The sequence below is a fragment of the Macaca nemestrina genome, chromosome 15 (genome assembly GCF_043159975.1).
Source record: "Macaca nemestrina isolate mMacNem1 chromosome 15, mMacNem.hap1, whole genome shotgun sequence".
NCBI lineage: Eukaryota > Metazoa > Chordata > Mammalia > Primates > Cercopithecidae > Macaca > Macaca nemestrina.
In genome coordinates this window covers 13,141,055-13,165,299 of record NC_092139.1, presented here as the reverse complement: position 1 = coordinate 13,165,299, position 24,245 = coordinate 13,141,055, and the positions used below count along the sequence as shown (strand labels likewise).

At 48.7% G+C, this 24,245-nt stretch overlaps 1 protein-coding gene across 1 annotated transcript in view; it reads right to left on the bottom strand.

Moving 5' to 3' along the window:
- The window catches only part of LOC105470667 (ATPase phospholipid transporting 9A (putative)), a 177,498-nt gene that overhangs the window by 14,192 nt on the left and 139,061 nt on the right, over window positions 1-24,245 (bottom strand). Inside the window, 8 exon segments of the mRNA XM_071079138.1 lie at window positions 1,672-1,827; window positions 5,820-5,884; window positions 6,992-7,136; window positions 7,261-7,350; window positions 10,017-10,115; window positions 13,367-13,540; window positions 16,122-16,205; window positions 17,535-17,627. Coding sequence (XP_070935239.1) covers window positions 1,672-1,827; window positions 5,820-5,884; window positions 6,992-7,136; window positions 7,261-7,350; window positions 10,017-10,115; window positions 13,367-13,540; window positions 16,122-16,205; window positions 17,535-17,627 — 906 coding nt within the window.

Genomic DNA, 24,245 nt, shown 5'->3' with positions numbered 1-24,245 from the left:
TAAACAAATTAAAATATCACCTGATGTTTACATATTACCTTGTTTCACTGCTACTAGTCATGGTAAGGATGCCTTAGCACTGATGTCTTAAAAACCTCTCTGTTTTTCACAGTGGCCCTGTCCGAGGGCAAGGAGGGTCTCATCATCCCCATTTTCCAGGTGGGAAGACTAAGGCCTAGAGTGGTAAAGTTATTTGCTCAAGGTCTCACAGATCCCTAGTGGTATGGCCAGAAGGAGATGTGAGTTCCAGGATCTACTGCACCTACATTCTCACCACTCAACTGGGAGCATTTTCACCTCAATGCCCAAAAAGGAAGATCAATCAACAGCTTTGCAACACCAAAAATATTTTCTTTCCCTCCTTTGGCCTCCTTTCTACTCCACACTTAATTGCTACAGAGTGACGGCAAATTTTGTTGTTGTTGGTTTTGATATGGAGTCTCACTCTGTTGCCCAGGCGGGAGTGCAGTGGCGCGATCTCAGCTCACTGCAACCTCCACTTCCCAGGTTCAAGTGATTCTCATGCCTTAGCCTCCCAAGTAGCTGGAATTATAGGAGCGCGCCACCACATACAGCTAATTTTTGTATTTTTAGTGGAGACAGGGTTTCACCATGTTGACCAGGCTGGTCTCAAACTCCTGGCCTGAAGTGATCCGACCACCTTGGCCTCCCAAAGTGCTGGGATTACAGGCGTGAGCCACTGTGCCTGTCCTATGATGACATATTTTGAAGGAGTTTGTGAGAGAGAAGGTGGGAAAACATATACTCTAGAATCCTTTTATGAAAAAGCAAGAGGGGAGCAAGATGTTAACTTCCAAGGGTATTCGTGATCATAATAACCACACTCAGTTCCCCCACTGGGCTCTGCCGGGAGACAGAACCGTGATGCCAAGGCAACCTCAGTGCCAGGTGTCATGCTGACCCCTGCAAGTGGACACAGTCCCAGGCCCTCCATGACGAGTGTATCAAGAAGGATACTCAGATTGTGACTGCAGGCTTTGAGGTCCACCTGCCTGAGCTGACTGAATCCCTGCGGGACACTTCAAAATTTATCATCCATACTCAGCCTCAGCCTCCCCATCCGTAAAATGGGCTCAGGCTATCGTGAGGCTTCTGTGAGACACTGCATTGCGAACACTTAGCCTGATGCCTAGGGCACAGGAAGCACATAAGCAAAGTAAGTTCTTCTTCTTTAGTGGTTGTTCTCTGATGGCCCTTACCTCTGCAAAAGGTGAAAATCTGGGGGCTGAATAGTCATTCAGCATTTAACTCTGCATCTTTCACTCCAGCAAACAAATTATAACAACCTACCCACAATTAAAATAACTCATGTACATTCCACTTGCCCCATGCCAGGTACTGGACGTCACCACTGCTAACACACACACATCCACACCACATGGCAGGAATGACCAGCACCGCTTAACAGGGGAGGAATCTTGAGTACCAAGAAGTTCAGGGACTGGCTCAAGGTCTATCAGCTGGAATGTAGCCAGGTGGGGGATTTAAACTGGCGAGGTGGGGGTGACAGCTCCAAAGCATAGTCTAATTCCCAGGCTTTTTCCATGATAATCACATAGCCATATGCACCTGTGCAGAGGGACCAGCTGTCCACTTACCTACATGGTACAGCCACATGTACATGTGCACAGAAGCCAGCGGTCCACTCACCTGCATGGTGCTGATACACAGGCTCCTGTGAATCACGAACTGGCTGAGGGCGGCTGACCGCTTGTAGCTGTTCCGGCCGTGCACCATAAGCAACCGGCCAAGATGCTTAAATTGAGTGATGGAGAAGTCTGCAGCCAATGAAGCCTGTTTTCCTTCCTAAAATCCAATAAAATGAGGCGCCGTCAGAAGCACAAGAGGTCAGGGCAAATACATTTTCTTTAATTGAAAAAGCAAGACATTGTAAGGAGATCTCTGAAGAACTTCAAGAAAGAAATTCTTTGGTTTCAAGCTAAACGCAGTTGGTGGTCGAAGTCTAAATTTAATTTTAAAAGGGGAATTTATTTAAATAAAAACCATTCTGAATCGATATAGTCATAATTTGGAGGTCAACTGGATCTAATATTAGGCCTTGGGAGTTCAGCCCACCCCATAACTAACAAAGAATCATTTAAAGATAGATATTTTAAAACATTTAGTTCCCTTAAGAGCTAATTAAACATGAGGCGAAAACCCGGAGCTACTAAAAATGTTAGACAGGATATTCCTGAATATACAGCTCTGCACACTCACAGAAGTGGGAATAACTTGCAGTGCAACCACATAATGGAATTCTCCCATTTTGTATTTTTTGTTATTTTTTCTTGAGACTGGGTCCCACTCTGTCACCCAGGCTGGAGTGCAGTGGTGTGATCTCGGCTTACTGCAACTTCTGCCTCCCAGGTTCAAGCCATCCTCCCACCTCAGCCTCCCGAGCAGCTGGGAGCACAGACACGCACCACCACACCTGACTGATTTTGTTATTTTTCGTAGAGATGGGGTTTCTCCATGTTGCCAAGGTTGGTCTCAAACTCCTGAGCTCAAGCCATCTGCCCACCTCAGCCTCTCAAAGTGCTGGGATTCCAGGCATGAGCAGCTGCACCTGGCCAAATTCTCTCATTTTAAAAGGCGGTGACAGCCAACATTAAAGGGACAGAAGGAGATGAGAGCCTCTGGATGTGACGTAACAGGAAGAACACGAATTCCCCTTGTGCAGTGCTCATGCCAAAGCAGAATCGGAACCGAATCAATCTGACGGGCTCAAGGACTGCGTGCCATGAGACACTCTACAACTGTCCTGAAAGCTTCAAAAATACCACTGACATGAAAAACAAAACACCCTCCAACGAAAAAAAAGAGAGAAAAGTGTTCTACAACAAAGAAGATCAGAAACACGAGGACATGCTAATAAATGCGATTTGCAATCCTTCCTGGAGCTTTTATTATTTAAGCTATGAAGACACTTAGAGGACAGATGGGGGAATTTGAGCATGAATATTATATAGTCCATTATATCAATGTTACATGGAGTTGAGCATGAATATTATATAGTACCATTATATCAATGTTACACGGGGTTGAGCATGAATATTATATAGTACCATTATATCAATGTTACACGGGGCAAGGGGGGTTATGATGTTACTTTCTTTGTGTGGGAAAATGTCCTTGTTCTAAAGAGATCCAGCTGAAATATTTAGGGGTAACATTACATGCAATTTACTTTCTACTGATTCAAAGAAAGAGAATGTGGCAAATAGTAACAATTGGCCAAAGTGAAGGGTAGATGGATGCTCACTGTTCTATTTCAACTTTCCCATTGTTCTATTTCAACTTTTGACATTTTTCAAAATAAAAAGGTAGAGTCAGAGCAAGAAGTGATGGCTCTGTATGCTCTCACGTAGGAACAAATCCATGATGTAACAGATTTAAGCAAGGTGCATAACAAAATGTACTGTGTTTTCACTTAAAAAAATACATGAAAATTTTATATATATATATATACATGTGTAAGATATGTGTATAGATAGCAAATATACACACACTCATAACCAGTAATATACACATAGAAAAAATGTTGGGAGAAAAACCAGTGTTACTCATTTGATGCAGTTACCTAAAAGACGCGTTTTACTTTTAGATTTTTTATGTTATATATTTTTTTGAGACAGAGTCTCACTCTGTCACCCAGAGTGCAGTGGCACAATCTCCCTCACTGCAACCTCCGCCTTACAGGTTCAAGCAATTCTCCTGCCTCAGTCTCCTGAGTAGCTAGAATTACAAGAACCCACTACCATGTCTGGCTAATTTTTGTATTTTTAGTAGAGATGGGGTCTCACCATGTTGGCCAGGCTGCTCTTGAACTCCTGACCTCAAGTGATATGCCCACCTTGGCCTCCCAATGTGCTGGGATTACAGGTGTGAGCCACCAAGCCTGGCTTAGATTCTTTTCATTTTTTATAGTGAGCAGTATTACTTTTATATCCCAAGAAACAAAGGAATCAGAATATGATTTTTAATAGAAGGGAAAATGCTTTAAGTTTTATAAGAACTGGTAGAGAATTCCATTAAACTCCAACATGCTTCTTAAAAACTGTATTCAGGGCCGGGCGCGGTGGCTCAAGCCTGTAATCCCAGCACTTTGGGAGGCCGAGACGGGCGGATCACGAGGTCAGGAGATCGAGACCATCCTGGCTAACACGGTGAAACCCCGTCTCTACTAAAAAAATACAAAAATCTAGCCGGGCGAGGTGGCGGGCGCCTGTAGTCCCAGCTGCTCGGGAGGCTGAGGCAGGAGAATGGCATAAACCCGGGAGGCGGAGCTTGCAGTGAGCTGAGATCCGGCCACTGCAGTCCAGCCTGGGCAACAGAGCAAGACTCTGTCTCAAAAAAAAAAAAAAAAAAAAAAAAAAAAAAAACAAACTGTATTCAGGAAATCTATACAGACTTCTGATATATCTCATTCAAAAATCATTTCATTCCGCAACTTCAAATCATCATCATCTTGCTGAGAACCAGAGAACCAGAGAACCAGAAAGGGTGGGAAAGTGGGGGGAAAAAAAGCTGTAAGGGTCAGCCAAAGTCATGAAGTTATGCAACAGTCTGGACAGGGGAGCATCTCTCCTGCTCCTTCCGGGCCTTGGCACTCCGATACTTCACACACACTTCTTTTCCTTTTTTTTGAGATGGAGTTTTGTTCTTTCACCCAGGCACGAGTGCAGTAGCTCAATCTCGGTTCACTGCAACCTCCACCTCCCGGGTTCAAGTGATTCTCCGGCCTCAGCCTCCTGAGTAGCTGGGATTAGAGGCACCTGCCACCATGCCTGGCTAATTTTTGTATTTTTAGTAGAGACAGGGTTTCACCATGTTGGCCAGGCTGGTCTTGAACTCCTGAGCTCAAGTGATCCTCCTGCCTCAGCCTCCCCAACTGCTGGGATTACAGGCATGAGCCACCACTTCCAGCCCTTCACACACAGTCCTAACAAACTCGGTGACCCATCTTCTTGCCTCTTGTCATTTAGAGGTCACAAATTAGGGCTGAGTAAACTATAAGAGGCAAGTGCACAATTGGCAAGGAGAAAAAGACAGAAATAATATTTTATAACACACCAGCTTTTAAAAATTGTAGCTGCCAAGGCCTTTTGGTGAGAAGTGAAGCAAGCGACATTCTTCCATTGCGCGCCCAAGAGCTCAGCACAGAGCAGGATAACTAAGGCTTTTACTGACAGTGCTGAGTGTCCCAGGGAAGTCTGAATTACACTTACCATACCCTAAAGATATGGAGAAATGCTTCTTTTTTTTTGAGACGGAGTCTCACTCTGTTGCCCACGCTGGAGTGCAATGGCACGATCTCGGCTCACTGCAACCCCTGCCTCCCGGGTTCAAGCAATTCTCCTACCTCAGCCTCCCAAGCTGCTGTGATTACAGGCACCCACCACCATGTCCAGCTAATTTTTGTGTTTTCAGTAGAGACAAAGTTTCTCCATGTTGGCCAGGCTGGCCTCAAACTCCTGACCTCAAGGGATCTACTTGCCTTAGCCTCCCAAAGTGCTGGGATTACAGGCGTGAGCCCCCACGCCTGGCCTAGAAACACTTTCTCTTTTTTTTTTAATTTAGGTCTGGGCAAACAAAAAGCCAACATTCATCTGTCTGTACGATGTAGCAATACAGACCTCTATCTTCCCAGTGACATGAGGTAATTGTGACACATGGTTCCTTATGTCTTATCATTCTTTATCTGGAATTTCCAGAAGCCTTAAAGCTCTGTCTTTGAGGGAAAAAGAACCAAGAAACTCCAGCAAGTGGAGCCCAGCAGAGGGAAACACTCTCACCTTTCCCTCCACTCCCACGCCGCAGTCAGATTCCTGAATCATGCTGACGTCATTGCCTCCGTCCCCTGCGAGCCACAGACCAGAGAGAAAAGAGGTTTCATTCTTCCCTTAAACAAGAACGCATGCTTGTCTTTACTGCAGTCTCGTCTGTCACGGAACGCTCGCTGAGTGCCTGGCCTGCCCTGTCCATACCATCTCTCCAACCCCTTGCACTACCAAGATCCTGTTTCACAGGCAGAGTGGCTCAATGTCAGAGAGCCCAGCGACTTGCAGAGGGTCCCGGCACTGAGCAGCAGCAGTGGGACTGTGTCCACATAGGACAGGAATGACCACTTGTCCTCCTCGGAGGCCGGGATACCCCAGGATTACCATCGGCGGCAACTCGCTGTGCTCTTATTGGACACTTTCCACACGGCGTGGCAAGCACATTTTAAAGGTGATCCTTTTTAGGCTGGGCACAGTGGCCCATGACTGTAATCTCAGTACTTTGGAAGGCCAAGGTGGGGAGATCACCTGAGGTCAGGAGTTCGAGACCAGCCTGGCCAACATGGAGAAACCCCGTCTCGACTAAAAATACAAAAATTAGCCACACGTGGTGGCACGTGCCTGTAGTCCCAGCTACTTAGGAGGCTGGGGCAGGAGAATCACTTGAACCCGGGAGGTGGAGGTTGCAACCAGCTGAGATTGTGTCACCGCACTCCAGCTAGGCGACAGAGCATGACTCCGTCTCCAAAAAAAAAAAAAAAGTGACCCCTTTGAGTCCTCGTGACACCATTTGAGGAAGCCACAATTATTATTCCCATTCTACCACGAGCAAATGGAGGCTCAGATGGGTGAAAGAAGCCATCTGGGGCACCCACTGGGAAAAGCCAGTGGAAAGATTTGAACCCAGATCCAACCCCACAGTGTGTGGTCTCCACCCACTGGAAGGCTGCACTCTTCAGCCACTGGCAAAGGAGTAGAGGCCTGGCACACGCTTATCTGCTCTCCAGGGGAAATATTAAAAATAATAACAAAAAGAGCCAAAGTCTGCGAGGCGAAGAAAAATCATGACCTGAACAAAGGGGCTGGGGAATGTGAAGAACGAGCAACAGTGTCCAAACATCCTTAGGGTAAGGGAGCCTTGTGCACAGGCAGGCCAGGGCCAGCGGCACAGCCTGAGCCGCGCCTACCTACGGCACAGGTGAGCTTGCCCGTGCGCTCCTGAAGCAGGCGCACGATCTGGGCCTTCTGGGTGGGGGCACAGCGGCAGCAGACTACGGCCGGGCACTGGCAGGCCAGCTCCATGAACTCGTACTCATAGTACTTGAGGCAAACCTGCAGGGTGGAGGGAAAGGTGGTGCATTGGTGGAGGTCACTGCCCAGCCTGCAGTGCCCCTGCCGAAGCCGGATAAGCCCCAGGCTGCCGGGAGGACTGGCTCTCAGGGGTCCCCAAGCTCACCTCCAGGGAGTCTCCCGAGATGACCAGGGCGCAATCGTGCTTCCTGCGGAAGGCGTTCAACTCGAGGTGAGCCTCCCCGCGGTTGGTCACCTGGAAGGGAACAGAGATGGAGAAGGAGGCATTGCTCTCGGGAGATGATAAAACAATAAACAGTGGCTTCCTGGAGCCGGCATGAAGACAACGGCCACCCCAGCCAAGGGTCCCTCCCCTCCCCTGCCACCAGAGGCAGCAACAAATGGAATCCTATTGGTTATGACTCTGCAGGAACCAAGAGAGCCCATGTGCCAACCTCCACCTACAAATTCCCCCAGGACTAAAAATGCCTGTACTGGCCGAGCGCAGTGGCTCATGCCTGTAATCCCAGCACTTTGGGAGGCTGAGGCAAGCGGATCACTTGAAGTCAGGAGTTTGAGACCAGCCTTGCCAACATGGTGAAACCCACTCTCCACTAAAAATAGAAAATTAGCCAGGCGTGGTGGCGGGTGCCTGTAATTCCAGCTACTTGGGAGGCTGAGGCAGGAGAATCACTTGAACCCAGGAGGCGGAGGCTGCAGTGAGCCGAGATCGTGTCACTGCACTGGCAGCCTGGGCAACAGAGCAAGACTGATCTTTAAAAAAAATTTAAAAAGCCTGTACTTTCACCATAAGCCAGGTATTGGACAACACACCCTGTGGAGTGCGTAGTCCACAGCTCTATGAGGTGCCAAAAGAAGACAGCTCTATTTTGCACCTAAGGAAACTGAAGCATGGTGACATTTGCTAGCCTGACTAAAGGCACGTGGCTAGTATGCTATAGTACAGGTATGCAGAGCCAGGCACCTAGCAGGGCCCGGGCCACTTTTCTGTAAAGGACCAGATGTTAACTATTGTGGGCTCTGAGGACCACATGGTCTCCATCACAACCACTCAGCTCTGCCGTTATAATCCAAAAGCAGTCGTGCACCACACGCAAACGAGTGGATCTGTCTACACTCCAATAAAACAAAATACCTGCTGTTGAGAAAAACAGGTGGCTAGCACATAGGTCATTAGTTTGCAATCCCTCAATTCTAGAACAGACAGTCAATTCTCATTATTTATAGTAGCTACGTTTTCTAAAGTCACTGTGAACACTGAAATAGCAAATACTAAACCATCCCCTCTAGGGGAAATACAGGGTTAGGTTTTTGCCCCTGGTCACGATATCTTCATAAATTTATAACCTTATTTTATGTGTGTTTCTATTTAAAGACACCTTGATTCATTAACATTGAACTCACAGTCATCAGCGCTGTAACTCATGCCTGAAGGAAGCTCATCTAGCACATGCATTTTCTCCATAAGTCACATCAACAGCCTTCCTGCACTTAAGAACATGAGCCAGCAAAGCAGCGCTGTGCCGGGGCCATTTTAAATGACAAACTGCCAATGAAAAGCACAGAAATGCGAAAAACCCCATACTTAAATGGACTGCAAAAAGGACACCTGTTCACCACGAGGCTGAAAAAAGGAGGCAGTGCATGGCCTTGTTCGACCTCAGGTGGGAATGTGCGTCTCAGGCAGCTAAAATTTTAAGCCACTCTAGGCCGAGTGTGGTGGCTCACACCTGTAATCCCAGCACTTTGGGAGGCCGAGGTGGGAGGATCACCTGAGGTCAGGGGTTTGAGACCAGCCTAGCCAGCATGGTAAAATCCCGTCTCTACTAAAAATACAAAAATGAACCAGGTGTGGTGGCAGGCACCTGTAATCCCAGCTACTTGGGAGGCTGAGGCAGGAGAATTGCTTGAACCCGGGAGGCGGAGGTTGCAGTGAGCCAAGATCGCACCACTGCACTCCAGCCTGGGCAATAAGAGCAAGGCCCCATCTCCAGAAAAAAAAAAAAAGATTTAAGCCACTCTACGTATAACCGTGAAAGCATCAAGAGTACTGATTCGGAGGTCACAGACAGATTTTGGGAGGAGGAGAATTCACCAAGAATTTGTGAATGATGAGAACTGCCCACACCTGCCTCTACACAACACTATGGTATTCCAAAAATCCCTGGATTTTTTTAGGCTTCTGTGTGCTGTGGACCAAAGGCAGGGGTGAGGGGGAGACCCCCAAAGATCTAGAGACCCTCCAGTTGTTTGCCATCGTGGCTCTGATTTCAGTGGGATTACTATATCCTGCCCCAAAGAGGACCCAGTCCCCCCACCTCCCCAGTGCAATAAAGCCTAGAACAGTCCTCACTGGAAGCAGTTCCTGACATGTGCCTTGTCTCGGTCAATGCCTGCCACAAGGGCAGGCGATTTCTCATTTGCCCATGCAATGCACCTCCTTCAAAAGGCTCCTCAATGGTCCTAAATGCTTCCCCCCTCAGGAGGGCAGATAGACCAGTATCTGTGGCCTGGAATTTCTTTCTTATCCAAGGACTTGACTTTCAGGGGTTCAGTGAAATCCCAGGAATCCCATGCATAATTTCATGTGTATGAGTGGATCTGCATCTTTCAGGGGGAGTGCCTGACTTTCACCAGCTTCTCAAAGGGACCACGACCCCCTAAAAGGTTAAGAGCACGGCATTAGCACAGGACTAGAAGGAGGTGCGCCTAAACCACTCCTGGAAGGAACTCTCCAGCCGGCACCTGGGTCATTAATCATCCCACCCAAGGCAACCGTGGTTGACGCTCCCCACCCTAGGTGACTCACGTGCTGCCCCTCCCTTCTCAAGGGGCCCACTCGAGGTTATAGGACAAATCGAACATCACCCCCACATGGCCCTAACACAGAGGACACTTTACCAGCCGAAAAACGTGGATGTCTTGGTTTCTGGTCACCAGATGCGCATTCTTCGCTGTGCATGTGGCTGTCTCCAGCTTGTCCCCTGTCAGCATCCAAACCTGAAATCATGGCATGACAGAGGTCCTGTCTGTTAGTTTTTGAGGCTGGCCTGTCATCTGCAACAGATGAGTTTCCAAGAACATGGAGCTGAACTTGGTATGTTCCGTTTACCTCCTGCCAACTCATGCTGTCCCCAACACAACACAGCAAGCGCCCTGGCTGAAGGGCTGTGGGACTCCAAGCAACCACTGCTGGTAGTGGCAAAAACTGGCAGATGCTTCTAGAAAGGGCCGTTTGGCCACATACTACAGGAGGTACTATGAAGCTCAGTCCTTGGACCACATAATTCCCCTTCTGAGGATTTTTCTTAAAGTGATAAATATCCTAAAAGAAGGGAAAGGCTGCATGGGTGAGGGAGCACTTCTGTGTCCTAAGGAAACACTCACTTTTGATGCTGTGGACTTTCTATGTAGCTGGATGAGCAAGACAGACCCTTCTGGGGTTTAACTCAGCTTATAAAACGCTGACCGTAAATGAGTCAGGTTCTCCCACATCATGTATTAGCTCACACTGCATTTCTCTGCTGTGGGTTCAGAGAGGGTAGATGACTTGCCCCAAACCACACAGCTACCTCTTGCCCTAACCAGGCCCAGAATCCGGGTCTTCAGAGTCCTCATGGAATGTCCTTCCTGCTCTGTGATTTTACCTCATTAACCCTTTTGTTCTCCTTGCTCCCAGCTGGGAGCAGTCTTGGGGCTACTGGTCAAAGAAAATCTGGAGAGCAGGGAAAGTACAGGAAAGATTACGACACATGTCTCCCGAGTGTCCACTACGCGCCCAGCACCCACGCTGAGCTCCCTGTCACCTTCATGACAGCTTCTGGAGGCTGGAAATGGAAGCGCTAAGAGGTTCAGTCATTTGCCAAGGGTCACAGAAGTAAAGGGAGAGGTAGGATGGGAACCCAGGCAGTGAGACGGGCAGAGGGAAGGCACCGGGCACCTCTCAGGGCTGAGCCTCTTGGGCCCTCTCCCCTGGCTAGGTCTGTTTTCCCTCAATATCCCGCCTGTCCTAAAAACAATATTCTTTTTGGTGAGCCTCGTTTAGTCATAGTTCTCAGGGTTTGATGTAAGAGAACAAACACTGGGGAAGGAATTAGGAAGCTCAAGTTCCAGAAAGGCATGAAAAGAATGACCAGGTGCATGATGTGACTAATGTCCCATGCTGGGATGATGGGAAGGTGGTACAGAAAGGGCCCGAGACCCCAGCTCCAGTCCCAGCTCTGCTGCTTCCCAATGTGAGAACCTGGGGAATAGAGATGCCTCACTCAGCCTCGGTTTCTACATCCATACAAGGGGCTGAGGTCGAAAATATCCTGTGCAGCTGGCTGGGCACGGTGGCTCAAGCCTGTAATCCCAGCACTTTGGGAGGCCGAGGCACGTGAATCACCTAAGGTCAGGAGTTCGAGAACAGCCTGACCAACATGGTGAAACCCCACCTCTACTAAATATACAAAATTATCCAGGCATGGTGGCACAGATCTATAATCCCAGCTACTTGAGAGGCTGAGGCAGGAGAATCTCTTGAACCTGGGAGGTGGAAGTTGCAGTGTGCCGAGATCACACCACCACACTCCAACCTGGGAGACAGAGTGAAACTCTATCTCAAAAAGAAAAAAAAAAAAGAAAATTTCCTGTGCAAGGTCCTATCTTAGACTTTAATTACCAACCAACCTGCCCCATCCCAGGCACTCCCCTCCCCTTCTCATCTAACAGGAAACTAGAAAGAGAAGAACCCGGGAGGCAGAGGTTGCAGTGAGCAGAGATTGTGCCATTGGTACTACAGTTTGGGCAACAAGAGTAAAACTCTGTCTCAAAAACAAAAAAAAAAAAAGGAAAGAAAGAAAAAGAAATTAGGGAGCCGAACCAGGTGGGGTAGCTCACACTTGTAATCCCAGCTACAAGGAGGTTGAGGCAGGAGGATGGCTTGAGGCCAGGAGTTTGAGACCAGTCTGGGCAGCATAGCAAGACCCCCATCTCAAAATAAATGTGCAAAAAAACTAGAAAGAGAAGTCGCATGCACACCCTGTGAATAAAATATCTCGTCCTAGGATAACACAGTTTTGAGAAGGAGAAAAACTCCAAGACAAAGATGGAAGCAGAAAATGGAAACTCCAGAAGTCTTAGGAATGGCCAAGGCCCAACTGCAGACCCCACAATGGAGCAGAAATGGGCCAGACTTCCGGAAGCAAGGTCCCGTTGGTGATTTCCTTATGACGAACCAGGCCTGTGAGCCGAATGCACGCGACAGAATTGTGTTTACAAGGAAACAGGCCACGCAGGGGTGGGAGTCCCCAGTGGGCCCGAATGTTGCCAGACGTCTAACCTGTCCTCCTCCCAAGGCCCTGCTGAAAGGACAGGCCCCAGGATGCAGCAGAGAGCCACTTCTGAGTGGAGGCCGGTGGCAGGCACACGTTTCCAGGAGCTCCAGGCCAAAAAGTTTGTTTGTTTACACCTCCCTTGGTCCACTGAGGACCAGGTCCTCACGCGCCCTCTGCTGGCCTCTCCAGATTCAACTCCTAGTATTTTTTTTTTTTTTTGGCCCCAAACGGTAGAGTGCAAAATGCTAATAGGACAGTGTGATGGCACTGGTGGTCACTCTGCTGGGTGGTCACTCACTCACTCGGCCACACAGCAGACAGACTGGCATGCTGCCACTCAACTGGAATTTAATCAGCAGCCGTGCACACCAGACGCTGCTCGGCCCTGAGCACCAGGGAGCCCAGTAGAGTCAGGGGAGTCATCGGTACAGTAAAGGCAAACACTATACAAGACGCCTTCCAAAATCAGGGCTGGAGGGCCAGGCACAGTGGCTCACACCTGTAATCCTAGCGCTTCGGGGGCGAGATGGACAGATCACCGGAGGTCAGGAGTTCAAGACCAGCCTGGCCAACATGGTGAAACCCTCTATTCTACAAAAATATAAAAATTAGCCAGGCGTGGTGGTACATGCCTCTAATCCCAGCTACTAGGGAGGCTGAGCACAAGAATTGCTTGAATCCAGGAAGCGGAGGTTGCAGTTTACCAAGATCGTGCCACTGCACTCCAGCCTGGGCGACAGAGCAAGACTCCGTCTCAAAAAAAAAAAAAAAAAAATCAGGGTTGGAGGGGCAGAAACAGTGCTGTGGCCCATTGCAGATAAGGCACTCCTGGTCTCCTCTGCTGCTCCCCCGCCCTTTCCCTCTCTGATCTCTCTGCACTGCTAAGGGATAACTGGCATCGCTCCAGAGTGCCCTTCCCTGCGGCCAGCCCACCCTACTTGATGCCAGCATTCCTCAGGTCTCCAGTGTGGGTCGCACGTCTGCCTGCAGCTGGTCCTCCACGCCCGTCAGACACAGTAGTTCCATCTCCATCTCCAGGCTTTCGATCACCGTGGCCACTTTGAGGGAGCGGTCGTGCACACTCAGCTTGGCCTGGACGTAGCGGGCCTGGGACACATCGGCAGATGCAGTCACTGCTTAGGGCGAGGAGAGGCCAGGCTGACTGGCCAGTGCCAAGAGTGCAAGGGCCGCACCCGATCCCCGCCACACAAGGTGGGGACCCCAGCAGGTGAGCTGCACCCCACTGGGGTGACACAGGCTTCCGGCTTCCTCACAAGTCCTCCATGGAGACACTGCACAGACCTGAGGCCCACCCCACACACTACACTACCTGCTGGGAGACTTCCAGCAAGTCACTTAACCTCTCGGAGCCGTGGCCACGAAAGGCAATAACAGCACCAACCTCACTGGATTGTCTCAGGGACGGGCACAGCCAAGAGCTCAAAAAAACAGTAAGTTCTCCATACACAATATGCACTTTGTAAACCAAACTGTGAGTCACCAGGTTTTCTAAAGACCAAGTCGAGTTCTGAAGACCATCAACCCAACTTCTGCTTCTTGTCTTTATCATGTTAGCAAAAACCTGGAGGAAAACCAGTCATCTCCTAACGGGCCTGCTCAAAGCACATGCTTTTAAAATTAAAAGGCAGGTAGCATTTATCAGGGCTAGAACGCTTGTTAAATAATGGCTTACAAAGAACTCAAATACATTAGAGAGATCCAGGCAGTTTCTCCGTGTGGAGCAGGGCAGGGCCCCAGGAAGCATTTCCCGCCCTCCCTCCCTTGCATTCCTGCCTGCTGGCTTTAGGCCAGGCACCAGAGACACGCAGTGAACAAGACAAGGACCTTCCCCTCAGGAAACACACAATCTATGGGATGGGATGACAATAAATAAGTCAATAATCTGGTTCAACCCCAACATTTTACAGCTTAAAGAAATTAGGGAGGTCAGGTGTGGTGGCTCACGCCTGTAATCCCAGCACTCTGGAAGGCCAAGGTGGGCAGATCACCTGGGGTCAGGAGTTTGAGATCAGCCTGGCCAACATGGCAAAACCCTGTTTCTACTAAAATACAAAAATCAGCCAGGCGTGGTAGCACATGTCTGTAATCCCAACTACTTGGGGGGTTGAGGGACGAGAATCGCTTGAACCCGGGAGGCAGAGGTTGCAGTGAGCAGAGATTGTGCCTTGGTACTACAGTTTGGGCAACAAGAGTAAAACTCTGTCTCAAAAACAAAAAAAAAAAAGGAAAGAAAGAAAAAGAAATTAGGGAGCCGAACCAGGTGCGGTAGCTCACACTTGTAATCCCAGCTACAAGGAGGTTGAGGCAGGAGGATGGCTTGAGGCCAGGAGTTTGAGACCAGCCTGGGCAGCATAGCAAGACCCCCGTCTCAAAATAAATGTGCAAAAAAAAAGAGAGAAAAGAAATTAGGGCTCAAGAGAATGATTTATGCCACATTTTCCCGAAGGCATACCATGTGCCAAGGATTATTTTTACTATCAAGGATACCAGAATAAACCAGGTCAGGCGCAGTGGCTCACACCTATAATCCTGCATTTTGGGAGGCCCAGGCGGGTGGGATCACCTGAGGCCAGGAGTTTCGAGAACAGCCTGGCCAACATGGTGAAACCCTGTCTCTACTAAAAAAACAAAAATTAGCTGGGCATGCTGGTGGGGCCACCTGTAATCCCTGCTACTTGGGAGGCTGAGGCAGAAGGATCCCTTGAACCTGGGAGGTGAAGTTGCAGTGAGCCAAGATTACACCACTGCACTTCAGCCCTGGGCAACAAGAGTGAAACTCTGTCTCAAAAAAAAAAAAAAAAAAAAAAAAGAAGAAGAGAAGACCAAACCAAACTTGTAAAGTCCCTGCCCTCAAAAATATTTTATTCTGGAAAGGAGATGGATAAGATCAGTGTTAAATGTGTGTGTGTGTGTGTGTGTGTGTGTGTGTGTGTGTGTGTGTGTGTGTATATATGAATAGGTCAAGTTTATATTTTCTGGCCTCTCCAGATTCAACTCCTAGACATATTTTTGGCCCCAAATGGTAGCACACAATGATAGTGACAAGTGCAATGAAGAAAGTGAAATGGTGTGATGGATGGAAAGTGAGCGGCCGGGCGCGGTGGCTCAAGCCTGTAATCCCAGCACTTTGGGAGGCCGAGACGGGCGGATCACGAGGTCAGGGATCAAGACCATCCTGGCTAACACGGTGAAACCCCGTCTCTACTAAAAATACAAAAATTAGCCGGGCGAGGTGGCGGGCGCCTGTAGTCCCAGCTACTCGGGAGGCTGAGGCAGGAGAATGGCGTGAACCCGGGAGGTGGAGCTTGCAGTGAGCCAAGATCACGCCACTGCACTCCAGCCTGGGCGACAGAGCGAGACTCCGTCTCAAAAAAAAAAGAAAGAAAGTGAGAAGGAGCCTTACACAGGTGGTCCAGCAAGACTTCTTGGAGGACATGGCTTTTGAACTGAGACCCAAAAGAAGCAAGGGAATGGGCCATGGGGCTCTGTGGGTGAAGAGAGTTCCAGGCAGACAGAACAGCAAGTACAAAGGCCCTGCAACAACAGTGAACCCGGTGTGCCCAGCAACGACATCAGAATGGCGCGCACAGAATGAGGGATGGTGGAAGGAGTGACTGGGAGGCAGGCACGGCTACAGAGGCAATGGAAAGGTTCCAAAACAACTTACTTCGAAGTCCTGATACTGCTCCTCCGCGAGAGACTTCTTTGCCACCACAAGCACCCGCAGCCCTTCTCGGGCCATGTTGCCACACTGAAAAATAGACCACGGTCAGAGTGGGAGTGGTGCCGAGAGCTCCTGACTTCACTGGGAGGAGGAGGTTGCAGTGAGGAACCACTGCCCAAGTGGACGTGCCCCTCCCACAGGGACAGGGAAAATGGCAAATCAGAAAGTTGCTTTCCCCTACAGCAATCCTCCCTGGACCAAACCTTCTACAGGGGAGGTTGCAGAGAGGCAGCCGGTGGGCCAAACACGGCCCACACACAGATTGTCTTTGACTAGCACATGTATGTTTCCAGAGTCAACGTTCTATGGTCTCACACACTAATCTGGATTGCTGAATGGGTGGAAAAACTGAGCATCTGACAAAACCAGGTGCATTTTCCCAAATCACCACGATCAATGATGGCTGAGGAGCGGTGGCCTCCGCGTGTTCCCAGGACGCGGAGGTGTCAAGTGAAGAACACTTCAGCACGTTTTACACGCCAAGTGCAACTCTGCTCAAAACCACAACCTGCTTGTTCATTTGCATTCACTGCCAGGCCCCTGGAGACGTTTGAGTTTGCAACCCTCAAGCTGAGAATCTAATGCAAAATGTAAATTCCCCACCTAGAGCTAAGAGATGGGACAAAAGTGGCCCGAAAAGCCTGAGCACTGTTTCCCCCTGCTGCTGGCCAACTGTCCATGTCACAAACCAGGTTGGGCAGCCCCTGATGGGGCCCTCACAGACCCCATCTCCTGGAACTCACATTCTGTTATAATTGCCCATCCTTTGAGTGTGTGCTGGCCCTAGTGACTTGTCCCTAACAAACAGGATGGGCGAGAGTGAGGGGATGTCACATCTGAGATCAGGTTAGTAAAGACAGTGACTTCCATCTTGTTTGCCCTCTCTTGTTCCCTCACCTGCTCTCTTTGATGAAGCCAGTTGCCAGTCTGTGAGTGGCCCTATGGGAGAGGCCCACCTGCAAGGATAGAGGGCAGCCTCTGGCCAACAGTCAGCAAGAACCGAGACCCTTAGTTCAACAGTCCAAAAGGAGCTGAATGCAGCCCATAACCACTGAGCTTGCTCACAAGTGGATCCTACCCCAGTCAAGTCTTGAGATGAGACCACAGCCCCAGCCAACATCTGAATTACAGCCAGTGGGAGGCCCTGAAGCAGAGGATGCAGTTCAGCCACACCAGGATCCCTGACCGACAGAAACCATTATATATCAATTGGGTGCTGCTTTAAACAGCTACATTTCAGGGTGGTTTGTTACACAGCCACCAATAACAAATACAGAGACCCACCTTACCACGCAAGGGGCTGCCTCTGCAGAACGTGCTTCCAAGGCCTGGTTTAACTTCCTGCATCACACTTACCTCTTCCTCCAACCAGTCGTTATACTGCACAATGCCAGCCATGACCACATCTGCTCCCTTCATGTAAAACGTAATTTCTCCAGTTGATTCATCCTAGAGAGGGAGGCCGGAAGGAATGAGAAACTGAAAGGAACACCCTCTTTCGGCTGCAAACCTGCTTCCCATGACAGACGGTATATAAAGTGCACTTAACAGACACCAATGCTTTTTCACTTGGCTGAAGATGAAAAGCAAGAAGGGGCTTCATTTAGGGGCAAAGGCTACAGAAAGTAAAAGGAAAACTCGAAGCATTTGGAAGATTATTCAATGATGAAAGCAAGATCAAATGGATTTAAGACCTTTGTTTTGAAAGTTATTACTATTTCAACTGGAAGAAACTCGCATGCTATGATTTTAGATTTACACTTGGAACTGCAGATATCATCAAACTGTGGTCCACCAAAAGAACAGGGAAGATAAGGACTAGAACAGGGAGTCTCAACCTCGTCACTGTACACATTTGGGGCGGGATTAAGTCTTTGCTCTGCGGGGCCCCTCCTGTGCACTGTACAATGTTGAGCAGCAGCCCTGGCCCCTACGCACCAGATGCCAGTCATACTCTCCATGGTGACAACCAGAATGTCTCCAGACTTTAGCAAACGTCTCCTGGGGGCAAACTGGCTGTCTCAGCTGAGAATAATTCCAGATCCCTAAGTCTGAGGACCTGCCTAGAGATCCAATTACCCAGAGTTTCAGTTCACCCTGACCAGATTTTCTGGGTAGTGGGTAGCACCATGGCACAGGCATCAAATGCTTGGGCCAAGTACCAGTTCCTAGTTGTGCGCAGCTGGACAAGCTACTCCTCTTCCCTAAACCTCAGTTTTCTCATCTGTAAAACAGAAATCAAGCATGTAGCACAGAGAATGATGCACAAAAAGGGCCCCTCAGTGGTATAACTGCTGCTGGGATGAGAGTGACTTCCCAAGTCCCCCAGCCATACTGTACATAGACAGCAAGGCTCAGCCCAGTACTCTCAACAGGGCAATGTGGCCCTCCAGAAGACATGTGGCAATGTCTGGAGACACTCTAGGTGTCAACGCAGGCGATGTCCTACTAGTATCTGACGGGTGGAGGTCGGGGCGCTGCTCACCCTCCTGCATCACACAGGACGCCCCCAACCACCACCAGGAATTCCTCCAACCCTAAAAGTCAACAGTGCTGAGACTGAGAAGTCCTGGCTTTGAGGAACAATGGCACAGCCACAGATCCTTCCCCCATTTCCCCCCAATGATTTGCGTCGCTGGGAGGTGGGAGGCAGCAAAGACAGGCAGGAAAATTCAGCGTGGCCATCAATACCTTGTGCCTAAATTTTGCTACTCCAGGAAGCCCAGAATAAATGCCCGTAAAGTCTTCACTGAATATGGAACCATGGAGACAAAAGTGACTGCATCTCAAGCCGGGTGTGGTGGCTCACACCTGTAATCCCAGCACTTTGGGAGGCTCAGGTGGGTGGATCACCTGAGGTCAGGAGTTCGAGACCAGCCTAGCCAACATGGTGAGACCCTGTCTCTACTAAAAATACAAAATTAGCTGGGTGTGGTGGTGCATGCCTGTAATCCCAGCTACTCAGGAGGCAAGGCTGGAGAATCACTTAAACCTGGGAGGCGGAGGTTGCAGTGAGCTGAGATTGCACCATTGCACTCCAACCTGGGCAACAAGAGTGAAACTCCATCTCAAAAAAAAAGTGACTGCATCTCAGATGCAAAGGCGCCATGCTGCCTTCTGACTAGCCCAGTCCTGTGAACACCCCCGATTCCTACTTAATTCACCGTCCTTCACGTAAGAACATGTCAACCTTGATGTTATCACACAAATTACAGGTGATGACACACACAGCCTTCTTGCCTCTCCTGGAAGGTGCCTGCAATTGTCCTGCTGGGGCACACGGACTCTTTCCCTGTGGTATAAGCCCTGGGTCTAGGGAGTAACAGTGTGGAGATGCACCCGTTTTGCTGCCACCCAAAACTACACTTCTGTCTGTTCAGCTCCCCCAAAAACCACGCTTCTATCTGTAAGTTTCCCCAATAAAACACCCTTTAACAACAAACTGGATTTGTCTGCCTTGTTCTTTGGTTTTGGGCTCCTTCGGGGGCCACTTTGCCTATACAGCCCTTTCATGGAACAGAAATACCCAAAATCAGATTAGTGGTAGAGTTTCCTCTTTTATTATAACTTTCAAATGCCCCTTAATCACCGACAATCTTTTAGAACAACATGCTGACTCATAAAAGCACCCCCAGGCCAAGACAGGCACCCGCGTTGTAAAGCATTCAACTGCACACTTTATCTTTGATAGACTGCAGCTATGCCTGCTCTTGACGCAGGCCAAAGAGAGCTGTGGGGTCTGCACATTAAAGCATCAGAGTTTTTATTTTTTCCTTCCCCCCCACAACCAAAGGGTGCTCAACAACATGGCTGTAGGAAATGATGCTCCCAGCCCAGCTTCCTCACTATGAAAAGGGCTCAAGCGAGTTCAGAAGTTCTGTCCAATATAAATACCGCATCGACGATCTCCTCCTATGAGTCACTTCCTCCCACGGAGTTCATCACAAGTTTACTTCGTTCTCATATTATGGCAAGATTACGCCATAAATTTACAGAGATCGGCCGGCTGTGTGGCATTGTTTGGGGGCCTCATCTTTTCCCACTGTGGTCGGCATCTGGCACCTGCTCAAAGGCCTCTCTTAGTCCAGCAGTGACAGTGCTATGATGATCTACAGCCACGATCCAAACCCGTGGCTCCACGTGGGAAGGAGGAGAAGGCATCGGAACATCTTGTACGCCACGAAAACAAAACAGGGACACAACCTTCCTGCAAAAAGACAGCACACGAGTCCTTCTCCAACCTTGCCTGATTTCTTAAGAGACAAAGATTCACACAAGGAAATGGCCTTGTTTTGTGGGTGCAAGAAGGTGCCATCTTGCACTGTGCGTGTGCTCACATGTGTTTTAAAAAGAGACCGGGGAGACCCAAATTGGGGCTGTCCACAGTCACTAAACCAAGTTGAGAGAAGTTTTCTTTTTTTTTCTTATTCTTATTTTTTTCTTTTTCTTTATTTTTTTGAGACAAGGTCTTGCTGTGTTGCCCAGGCTAGAGTGCAACAGCACAATCATGGCTCACTACCTCCTCAACCTCCTGGACTCAAGTGACCTCAACCTGGACCTCCTGACCTCAACTTTCCAGCAGCTGGGACTACAGGCATGCACCACCATGCCCAGCTAATTGTTTTGCTTTTTGCAATGATGCCCAGGCTGGACGGAAACTCCTGGGCTCAAGTGATCCTCCTGCCTTGGCCTCCCAAAGTATTACAGGCAAGAGCCACCGTGCCAAGCCTAGGAGAAGTTTTATAACTGAACTAAAACTTCCTCACACCATGTACTTGGACAGTCATTTGCATACAGCATTTGGATTATATGAACACATCACAATAGGGTTTCTCAGGCCCTTCCTCATGGTGGGGGCTGCCCTGTGCATTGCAGGATGCTGGGCGGCATCCCTGCTCTCAACCTATGAGATGCCAGCAGCACTCCCAGCCTCTGGTTGTGACAACCACAAATGCTGCCAGACACTCTCGAATGCCCACAGGATGAGAATCACCACATTAGAGGAGTGTGGTGAGGTTTGTGCCAAGGGGAGAACTAGTCCAAAAGCCCCAGAGGCCCAGTTCCACCCACCCAACCAAAGATAAAGAAACAGGTCAGAAAATGAGAAAAAATAGCAAAATAATACTTATTTCATTAAAGACAACCTCACCAAGATGGACATTCACAGCACTATTTTTAGTAGTCAAAACTGAGAAACAGGCTAGGCGCAGTGGCTCACACCTGCAATTCCAGCACTTTGGAAGGCCGAGGCTGGTGGATCTACCTGAGGTCAGGAGTTCGAGAGCAGCCTGCCCAACATGGTGAAACCCCGTCTCTACTAAAAAATGCAAAAATCAGCCAGGGGTGGTGGCGCGCAACTGTAATCCCAGCTACTCAGGAGGCTGAGGCAGGAGAATCACTTGAACACAGGAGGCAGAGGTTGCAGTGAGCCAAGATTGCGCCACTGCACTCCAGGCTGGATGACAGAGTGAGACTCCGTCTCAAAAAAAACAACAACAAATGAGACACAGCCTAAGCAGCCAAAAAATAAGTTAATGAATGAAATAGTGGCATATTCTTTCAACAGAACATTACATATGCATTAAAAATCATTAAAATCAGATTTTAATAATATGAGAAAATTCTCATTGTATACATAGTTCAATGAGGGAGGAAGTTTAGGAAGCCTTCTATGGAGTTCAGCGCCAATTTTATCAAAATGTGCGTGGATATTTACACTCGGATATGCTTAGAAAAGAGACTGAAAGGAAAAGGTAAAAGGTCTTTTGGGGGGTGAAAATGGAGATGAATTGGTCAGGCACGGTGGCTCATGCCTGTAATCCCAGTACTTAGGGAGGTTGAAGCCGGAGGATTGCTTGAGGCCAGAAGTTTGAGACCAGTCTGTGCAACACAGAGAGACTTTGGCTCTACAAAAAAATTTAAACATGAGCTGGGCATGGCAGTGCATACCTGCAGTCCCAGCTACTTAAGAGGCAGAGGCAGGAGGATCCCTTGAGTCTAGGAGGTCAAGGCTGCAATGAGTCATGTTCACACCACTGCACTCCAGCCTAGGTAACAGTGAGACTCTGTCTCGAGGAAGAGAGAAGAAAAAAAGGGAGGGAGAAAAAGAAAGAAAAGAAAAGAAAAGAAAAGAAAAGAAAAGAAAAGAAAAGAAAAGAAAAGAAAAGAAAAGAAAAAAGAAAAGAAAAGAAAGAAGGAAGGAAGGAAGGAAGGAAGGAAGGAAGGAAGGAAGGAAGGAAGGAAGGAAGGAAGGAAGGAAGGAAGGAAGAAAGAAAGAAAGAAAGAAAGAAAGAAAGAAAGAAAGAAAGAAAGAAAGAAAGAAAGGAAGGAAGGAAGGAAGGAAGGAAGGAAAGAAGGAAGGAAGGAAGGAGAAAGAAAGAAAGAAAGAAAAAGAAAAGAAAGAAAAAGAAAGAAAGAAAGAAAGAAAAAGAAGGAAAGAAAGGTGGAAAGAAGGAAGGAAAGAAAGGTGGAAAGAAAGAAAGAAGGAAGGAAGGAAAGAGAAGGAAAGAGAGAAAGAAAGAGAGAGAGAGAAGGAAGGAAGGAAGGAAGGAAAGAAAGAAAGAAAGAAAGAAAAGGGAAAGGGGAAGGGGAAGGGAAGGAAAGGAAAAAAGAAAAGAAAAGGGAAAGAGGGAGAGGGAGAGACAGAAAGAGGAAGGAAGGAAGGAAGGAAGCAAGGAAGGGAGGGAGGGAGGGCAGGCAGGCGGGCAGTTTTGATCCCCCTCTTTACCTGTAATTTTTTGTTCTAAATGCCTTAACTGTGAATGTTTTTCAATAACCTGGGAAGGGGGGCATGCCAGGTTAAATAGAAAATAGATTTGCCCATCTGACAGCATCACAGACTCTCAAGCACAGAGTCCCTGTTCTTCCTGCTGGAAGACACATGAGCCACATCTCAAAAAAATGTAACACATCCTTCATAACTAGGTGAAGAGTGGCATAAGCCATTCAGTTATTCTAGAATGGCTGATATTAGGGACTGTTCAATGATGAGTCAACCTTCAAATGACCTTAGCAGAGCCCACGGCCCTAGATCTTGACAAAATTCAGGCTGGAACAAAATTAAAGTAATTCCATAGGAGATAATGACACTCATTCCCCAGGAAACACCCCACCCACAGGATTTATGCTGCTGCTTCCAGACCACAGATGTTCTTGACATCAGATGCACACTCAAGATACAGTTTAGAAGCCAGGGATCCAGCCAGGTGTGGACCAGTGGGAAAAGCAGCAGCTGTGTGGGAGAGAAAGCTCCGTCTCCACCCAAGAGTTGCCAAGGACACAGGCCTACAGAGTCTGAAAGAACCTATTGGCCTCTGGACATAAAAATCCCCTAACGTAGGGCCAAACACGGTGGCTCACTCCTGTAATCCCAGCACTTTGGGAGGCCGAGGCGGGTGGATCACCTGAGGTCAAGAGTTTGAGACCAGCCTGACCAACATGGAGAAACTCCACCTCTACTAAAAACACAAAATTAGCCAGGCACGGTGGCACGTGCCTGTAATCCCAGCTACTCGGGAGGCTGGGGCAGGAGAATCGCTTGAATCCAGGAAGCAGAGGTTGCAGAGAGCTGAGATCATGCCATTGCACTCCAAGTCTGGGCAACAAAAACGAAACTCCATCTCAAAAACAAACAAACAAAAATCACCCTAACGTGTGATGTTTCAAGCACATTCATGGTGTGCGTCTCTGGTTCCTCAACACAAGAGCTCAGTGCCACCTCCATCTCCTCCAAAAGCCTTGAAAGTGGCTCGCAACGACCCACACCTCCTGGTACTCATGCCGTGCGTCAGCCACCCCGCCGGAATAGGGCTGGACCCAGTGACTTGCTTCTGATAACGGCATGAGGCTGACGTGAGGGGAGGTCACCTCTGAGAGTGGGTGACAGAAGACTGTGGCTTCCATCTCATTCACTCTTACCTGCCCACTCTGATGAGGCAGCTGATGTGGAGCTGACTACAGGGAGGCCCACATGGGAAGGCACTGAGGGTGGCCTCTGGCCAACAGCCAGGAAAGAACTAAGGCCCTCAGTCCAACAACCCACCCAGAGCCGAACTCTGCCAACAACAC